Below are 8,501 nucleotides of genomic sequence, written 5' to 3' on the forward strand. Positions count from 1 at the left end.
CAGTATTTTTTTTTTCCTAACACGTCCTATATATCATGGTGGAGATCCAGTTAGTAAATATACTAGGTTAGTGTCCGTGCTTTACGTGTAAGACGTGGGAGCACACGGAATCCACACAGGGGGTATGAGAGGGGACTACAGACCACGACGACGCACGATAGAAAAAAAAATTACAAACGTTTTAAATAGGTGAGATGATACCATATGATTTAGTTGAACAATACCACTACCCTGAGATCTCACTGGTGGAGTGTGGTGGTTGGAACTAACTTGGTTCAGCAATATTTATCCATCTAAACAAGCTTGAGGTCAAACCGGTGCTTTCCTCACCTACCTCTCTCCAGGTCCAGGACGGAAGCTCACCAACTAATTCCGTCAATGTCCTCAGTAGCCTAGCCTGACGAGGCAGAGCTTTTGTTTGGTAGATGACAACAACATGCCCTTTCCATTAGTTTTGTTTAATCAGGATGCATGGTGAAGAAGCCAACACCTATCAGATCTCAGCTTCCTTGCTTTTATCAGGTTTATATCCTGATCCATGCGATTTTTCTTTTTCCTGCTGTAGTTTACACGTCTGATTGTGCTGAAAATCACTGCGCGACAGAGTGACCTACCGATCCATTGCCACAAGATCGGTCGCAACAGAGTGGCCTACCGATCCATCGCCACAAGACGTGAATGTCTTTGTGCTATGTTTGTTTTGCCGGCAATCAATCCAGGCCAGCCTTGCGGCGAGGCCACGAAATGCGCTGCATGCATGCCCAAGTGCTCAATGCCATGAGTCCATGACAACTAACGGTTCACGTGCACGGTGCACCAACGAGCCAACGACCACCCCCATCTTACAGAAGAGGTTCCAGTTTCAGAGCTGCACGCGGATCCAACAGAATGCTCTGTCTTTGCTGTTCCTCCACCTGCTTGCAGCTCCCTCGGATCTCACTCCTCGTTTGACAAAAAAGGGAGAATCTTGCGTGCTCGCATATTCTAATCCGGTGCGGATTAGCTCCATGCATGTTGATGCCTCGACATCTCGAGGTCTCCAATTGGTCGGCTTCGTCGTGACAGAGCAGGGGAAATATTCAGTGTGGTCACTCATGTGCACCATGCTGATGGGTTCATGCATCTACTAGCACTACGACATGGCACTCAGCAAATGGCAAGTACGTGCTTGCCATCGGTTGACGTGCATCTTCGCCAAACAAAAACTATTGTCTTACATGTTCTAGCAGTTCAATCATTCCATTCTCTGGCCATTACGTCAGACCGAAGGAACGCAGAATCCTTTAGGGGTTAAGGACGTGGTCGTTTGTTCACAGGAGGATCAAAGATGGAAGCACATGGTTCTTGACCAAACTTTAGCTGTCCCGAGCATATGACTTCAACCGATGAATAATTTTAATGCTTGTATGAAGTGGGGTATTAACAATAAACAACTTCATCGACGACAGCTGGGCTGTGTTTTGACAGTCCAATCATCATTCTGTCGACTAAAACTTTTATACCTTATCAATATGGAGGTTTTCTAACCTGTTCAAAATCATCTACTTTGAAGGAGCCCTGGTTCAAACTTGTCAGAAAAAAAATCCATGCTACGTCTGCAGTCTTCTAGATGTATTTACTCGGTGATTTCTGCTTTGCCCATTGTTTCTCGGCTTTGTCAGTTGAAAACTGTGTTCAGAAGTTATTGTTGAAAGAAAACCACAGAGAACAGTCTGATCTGTCCATAACTTTTAGTTTTCCTTCGGATAGACATGCAGTACTAAAGTCAGTTATTTAGGTGCTCGGTGTTCTTTTCTGAATTCTTGGTGATCGAACTACTAAGGGTAGCCATCACGGTTGGTGTAGATATGAGATAACGACCAAATGGCCGAACGTTAGGTGGCCACTGATCACTATCTTTAGTTTATTGTTTATATAGCTAAACATATAAACTAGAAACAAAAGTTGTTTATATGGAGTGACATCTTGGTTGATAGAGCCTTCGGTTGATCCATTAGATTCGAATCTGGATCCGGGACGTCTCTTCTCCATAGTCTTTTCTCTCTGGTCATGTGAATACCAACCTAAAGAGTTTTAATCCCTCTCTTAAGCAGGGGCAGATTCAACAGGGGTAGCGGGCTTAGCCTCCTACCTCCCGAAAACACTTGAGAGCCTCTAAGCCTCCCTACAATTTTTGGGTATGAAAGAGAAAGAAGAAGAGAAGAAGAGGTGGAGAAGGAGGAAGGAGGAGAGAAAAAAGAGCAGAGAGGAATAACAAGTTGAGCCTTTATAAAATTTAGCTCTGGATCCGCTACTGCTCTTAAGACACCACCTAGGTTCAAATTTTTTTTAACTCCGAACCCACCCCCGGCGTCTTCATTGGAGACGTAAATGGGTGCATCCCACGCCACCCCCCCAGGAATCGAACGTGGGTGGCTCAGGGGCTTGAGCTCCTTGCTCACCCCGTCATAGCCAACCGAGCCCAGCTCGGATACACCTAGGTTAAAATTTGGATCCCATAGGGACATCTTTTCTCCCAGGCCATGTGAGTACCAACCTAAAGAGTTTGGTATCCCATCTTTTTATACAAAACTACGTGAACGTCTTCTCTCCGAGTTTGGTACCCCATCTTTTAATACAAAGCTACGGGAAAGTCTTCTCTCCGTAGTTGAAATTTTTTTGTTTATATTGCTTTTTGCTTAAAAAAGTGCTTAATCGAGTATTACAGTACTCGCAATACAGATACAGATTTGATTACTTATGTGTCTATAAAATTCCCGGTACAATTGTACATGTCACTAAAACGACCAATTGCTACAGCATAATTATGCTGAAGAAAATGGACAAAGCACAAAGGTCCTCCTCTTGGAGGAGAAGAAACTGAACAGAGGGAGTGAAAAAAGGGAATTGGATAATCTGCCACGCAACATGCCTAATTCCCTCCTCGTGCAGTCAACTCTTTCGGCTCCACTGACTTGCCCCCAAGCATTATTCTGGGGTTAGTCTATAGATTAGTTTGCGTTTGGTCATTTTCGGGAAAAAAGCAAACGCTTCATTTCTCACCTTTACTGTTTTACAAAATTTCTAACAGAATAAATACCTAGCTTTCCACACATTTAACTGTCTAGTCGTAGTTACAAGTCAGAGAGGCGCCAGAATGTGTAGCAGCCGGGTGACATGTGGATATGGTAATGAAATACAATAACACATTCCTTATGTCTGTTCAGTCAATGAAGAATGTTGCCATGGTCAGTCAAAGTTTTACTTTGCTTTGCCAGACTTGGTTTAACTTCTAAAATATTTAGCCTCCATTATGGCTGCTAATGATGCACAAAATTACAAATTTACAATGATTAGTAAAGGGGGCAACTCGTGCCCAAATCCGTTTCCCTTCGACTGAATACGGAGCACTATCGCACTGAACTGGTAAATCGTTTTCTTTACTTGTTTGTTCATGTCAAAAAAGAATTTATCCCCCTTGCAACACTAGTTTGTATGATGTATTCCTACGTAGGAGTACCAATAGGGCTTCGTCGCTGCCCAGCAAGAGCACACGAGGAAGGACTTCCGTCACTCTCGGTGGTTAAGATGAAGTGATGATGACCCCAATCAGAAAATCACCAATTTTGGAGAAACAAATATAAAAGTTTCCAGACCCTGTAAACAAGTTCAGGGTGTCTGATTCTCGTGTAACAATAGAAAACATTCCAAGACAGGAGGAGCTCATGTATCTAATCAAAATAGTAGTATGCTTTACTTCGAAAACGCAGTAACAGATCCGAAAGCTGCGTGCCAGGCCATGCACACCGCAGGCCATGGCATTGCAGCGATCTAAGTAAGAACAGCAGACAGAACACACGGTTACACGGATCACTGTAACAAGCTCAAAAAAGACGAACAGAGAGATGCAACATATAATCTGCGCAAACAACGTTGCTCTAAGAAGTCTTCAGAATCCTGAAATCTTCCCGTCTTTTATTTTCATGCACAGTATGGTCTTCTCTTCTCCTCCTGGCGTCCGTGTGCAGCTTAGCAGATGGGCAGGGGCTTGCCGTCCCACTCCTTGAGGCACTCGAGCATCGGGTCGAGGAGCTTGCCCTCGCTGATGGCCAGGAACACCTTGTTGCACTCCTCGCCGGGGGACTTGAGCTTCTCGCCGGTGAGGTACACGGCGCCGAGGTCCTGGCGGATGAAGCGGTACAGCGGGTACGAACGGCTCTCCTTGATCCTGTTGGCGATCGGCGCGGTGCCGGTCTCGAAGGCCACCCGGGTCGCCTCCATCTCCCTGGGCAGCGCCTCGCGCAGCTCCTCCTCGAACTTGTTGATCTTGGAGAACACGGAGGCGCTGGGCTCCTTCTCAGCCTCGCCGTTGACGAGAGCGTGGTCCACGAGCACGGCGCGGATCTTCTTCATCAGCGAGGAGTTGGCGCTGCAGGGGTCGTCGTAGTAGCCGTACACCGCCTCGCGGTCGATGGCGGTGAGCAGGGCCTTCTCGCTGAAGCGCGCGCTGTGGAGCTCGCCGTCGGGGCTCGTGGTGAGCACCCTCCTGGCCACCGTCGTCACGCAGTTCTTGATGGCGCTCTTCAGGTTCTCCTCGAGGTGGCGCAGGTCGACGGCCTGGCACAGCGCGACCATGTACGTGGAGGACATGAGCTTGAGGATGTCCACCGCCTCGGCGGTCTTCCTGGCGGAGACGAGGCCGAGGGAGTTCACATCCTGGTTGTGCTGCTCCGCGCTCTGGACATGGTTGGTGATCGGGTTGGCCAGGTACTGGAGCTCGGAGCAGTAGGATGCCATGGCGATCTCCGTGCCCTTGAAGCCGTAGTCCAAGCTTGGGTTACGGCTGCCGGCCAGGTTGGACGTCAGTCCGTTGTTGTAGAACTCGTTGACCAGCTCGGAGAACTGGGCGAACATGAGCTTGCCGATGTTGGCAATGGCGAGGCGGGTGTTATCCATGGACACACCGATGGGGGTGCCTTGGAAGTTACCGCCGTGCAGCGCCTTGCCACGGTGGACGTCAATGACTGGGTTGTCGTTGACCGAGTTGACCTCACGCTCGATGGACTTGGTGGCGGCGCGGATGACCTCGATCTGGGGCCCGAGCCACTGCGGCGACGTGCGGAGCGCGTACCGGTCCTGCTTGGGCTTCAGGAGCGGGTCCATCTCGTTGACCTCCTTGGCGTGCTTCATGAACGAGCTGCCGTCCAAGATGTGCTCCATGATGGCCGCGGCCTCGATCGACCCCGGGTGGTGCTTCAGTTTGTGAGTCAGGTGGTCGGTGTACTCGGGCTTGCCGTTCATGACCTCGCAGAACACGGCGGACAGGACTTCGGACAGGACGGCGAGGACGTTGGCGTCGAAACACACCATGGCCGCGAGGGCCGAACCCACGGACGTGCCATTCACGATGGCGAGGCCCTCCTTGGGCTGCAGCTTGAAGAAGCCGCCCTCGATGCCAGCGATCTTGAACGCCTCGGCAGCGTCCACCTTCCTGCCGTCGACGGTGACGGCCTGCGCGTTGGGGCGCCCGGTGATGAGACCGGCAATGTAGGACAGCGGGACGAGGTCACCGGACGCGGTGATCGTGCCCCGGAGCGGCAGGCACGGGCTGACGCCGGTGTTGATGAGCTTGGTGATGGCCTCGAGGATCTCGAAGCGGATGCCAGAGTAGCCCTGGAGGAGGGTGTTGATGCGGACGAGCATGGCCGCACGTGACACCTCGGACGGCAGCACGTGGCCGTCGGAGCCATTGCCGAAGATTCCGGCATTGAGATGCCTGGAGAACAGAAAACAGTGCGTTCAGCAGTCAGCACGGTAACATTCAGGAAACTCAGTAGTTCGTGCCAAAAACTGACTGCAGAAGAGCTAAAACAAGTGGCACAAAGTTGAAAAATCCGTAAGTTGCATCAGACAGTCAGAGCGAGCTGAGAGCGACGCATGTACTCATCGCACTAAACGGGGGCCCTAATTGCAATTGCAACTACCGACCGATCGCTGCCACTGGAACGCATCACATGCATCATTGTACTCCAGTAGCAACGTTGCAACAACTAATCCTAATCCTCTGTACTTTACTGGAGTGGCAGTAGTAAACAAAGATGAGGTTTTGATTAACGAGGAGTTAATTACCTGAGCAGCTCTACCTGGAGCGCGGGCCCGTCCTTGGTCCGACGGTGGGATGTGCCGCCGAAGCCGGTGGTGACGCCGTAGATGTCGCCGCCGTTGGCGATGCAGTTGAGGATCCACTCGCTGCTGGCCTTGACGCGGGGGCGGGCCTCCTCATCAAGCTCGACGGCGACGCCCGAGGCGTCCTTGGCCGCGGCCACGGCCGCCACCTGGCCGACGCGCAGGGTGGAGCCCTCGATCTTGACGACGGGCTCGCGGGACTGCGCCACCATGCGCTTCACCTCGTCGAGGTGGCTCCCCGTCAGCTCCGCCGCGGCCTTGCCCCAGCTGAGGGGGTCGCTCTCGACGATGGCCGTGTTGCTCGCCATCTCTGTGGGTGGTGGCGGAGGAGGAGAGGAGGGGTGTGCGTAGTGCGGTGCGGTGGTGGAAGAAGAGCTGGGAGGCTGAGGAGGACTCTGAAGCTCTTCTTGGAGGGAAACGGGGTGGGCTGGGGAGCTTATATAGCAACGGGAAGCAGGGGGTTTAGGTGAGGCCGGGTGTTGGTGGGTTAGTTGGCGACTGGCCGACTGCTATGGTATGGTAGGGTGTGTGGTGGATCTGAAAGTGAGATTCGTATTTCTTTACCCTTTTTTTTCTCTTGACAAAGAGTATGTGCGAGCAGGTGTGTGTATGTTGACATTGTTGGGTACGGTTGAGCTCCGGTGTGTGTTCGTTGGAATCGAAGAATAGATTGGGATGGAGGCCTTTGGAGTTTGGATGACTCTAGTCGTCTTTGAGCGTAGTGGAACTCATTGACCAGCCTGATTAATCCGCGGCCATCCTGATCCTCAGGTAGTCGAACTTGGGATCTTTCTTCCGTTTCTACGAGAACTGAACTGTTTCTTGTGAGATTTCTGCAAACGCTCGCATTCTGAGTACGGCCCTAGCGGTCAGATTTCTAGGTACGCGCACTCTCACCAACCCTCCATGAGTATCACATCAAACAGGCAGCAGTCTCACGGGCATCGATCAGGTTTCTACGGTGGTAGAACTGAGCGTTGATTTTCGATCCCATGGAATGCGCACGTAGCAGTGTTAGGTGGACACTATTTTTTTTTTCGAATCGCACATCTTCAGTCTGAATCAGAGTTTAATATCTATATTGTATTTTACGTGTTTAATTTTTCTTTACTAAGTCAGACATCTAAATTCAAATCAGATTATGATAACTATGTCCTTCTCCAAATAACTTGTAGGTGCGGCACTACCGTAGGATCATCGCTCCGGACAGAACGCTACCCGTTTGCGATCACGTAGCAAAGCGACGAGGCCCATTTCAGCGGCGTGGATCGATCAAAGCGGGGCCGAACCGAATCGATCTCACCAACCTCAAAGGGAGAAACAAGAGTTGTTGCTTGCTCCCTTCACTCAGCCGTTGCAAACCAGGGTTGTTGGGAGCTCAATAATTGTGCTTGTCGACCAACCGGATCGCGTCCCTCCTGGCAGCCTTATTCTTTTCGTGGTTTTTTTACGTGCACATAACGTCACGCACCGTCCTATGGTCGGCCATGGTGCTTGCAAGCGTTTAATGGCCCGAAAATACAAGAATGGGCTAACTATTATTTGCAGCGGTTCGAAATATCATGGATTAGTCATCGATCGATCACATATTCACGTGTGTTGCCAGGCTAGTTTAGGTGACCGGTCGCTCGTTGCTCTGGTGGAGATTGGGGGCTAACAAGAAGGCTGACAGGCTGTGCAATGTGCCATCTCGGTTGTTGCCCTAGCATTGTAGTAGCATTTTCAAATTTGTCAGTTGCTCTGCACGTACAGCTGAAATCAGAACGAGTCGCAACAACTTGGGAATTGCTCAATCATAGAGGATAATAGATAGAAGAAGAAGAAGCGAAATTAGGAAATCAAGCACCCGTTTTATATTAGCTCAAATGGGCCACGAGGCCCAGAGGAACTGAAATGGGCCTATTACTGATAAGCTCCAAGCTTTTTTCTTTTTATTTCTAACCTGTCTTGAGCGGATTATGCGCCCAGCCCAAAAAAAGGAAACTTCCTATGCGGTGTCAGGCTAAAATACAAAAATAGACAACATACGTCAGCGTATTTGCGAAAATAGATAATATATTGGCGTATTTGTAAATCTAGCACCTGTATTCGGCACTTTAAAATCCGAAAACTCAATTTCGGTACCTCAAACTCCGAAAATACATCGGGCCCACTGATTTTGACAACTAAAATACCGAATACGGCACTGTTCACCGTATTCGGCACCTCAAATACCGAAAACCTGCTGTATTCGGCAACTGAGGTGCCGAATACCGTATTCGGCACCTCAGTTGCGGAATACGGCTTCTACCGTGCAGCGAGAAGCTACCAAGCTTCAGTAGAACGCAGAAATGTGT

At 50.1% G+C, this 8,501-nt stretch overlaps 1 protein-coding gene across 1 annotated transcript; it reads right to left on the reverse strand.

Annotated features, from left to right (window-relative positions):
- Nucleotides 1-3,711: 3,711 nt before the first annotated feature.
- Nucleotides 3,712-6,582, reverse strand: LOC133924591 (phenylalanine ammonia-lyase-like). The gene is made up of 2 exons (XM_062370192.1): nt 6,109-6,582; nt 3,712-5,755 (listed from the first exon to the last, which is right to left on the reverse strand). Exons 1-2 carry the CDS (start codon nt 6,471-6,473, stop codon nt 4,009-4,011), a joined length of 2,112 nt encoding a protein of 703 aa, XP_062226176.1. The 5' UTR covers nt 6,474-6,582; the 3' UTR covers nt 3,712-4,008.
- Nucleotides 6,583-8,501: the final 1,919 nt, after the last annotated feature.

This window comes from Phragmites australis, chromosome 7 (genome assembly GCF_958298935.1).
Source record: "Phragmites australis chromosome 7, lpPhrAust1.1, whole genome shotgun sequence".
In the NCBI taxonomy this organism is placed as follows: domain Eukaryota; kingdom Viridiplantae; phylum Streptophyta; class Magnoliopsida; order Poales; family Poaceae; genus Phragmites; species Phragmites australis.

Excerpts from the sequence above, each read along its gene's own strand:
- LOC133924591 (XM_062370192.1), bottom strand. The coding sequence starts at position 6,473 with ATGGCGAGCAACACGGCCATCGTCGAGAGCGACCCCCTCAGCTGGGGC. Across the intron at positions 5,756-6,108 it reads CTCCAGGTAGAGCTGCTCAG|GCATCTCAATGCCGGAATCT; the intron begins GTAATTAACTCC and ends TCTGTTCTCCAG.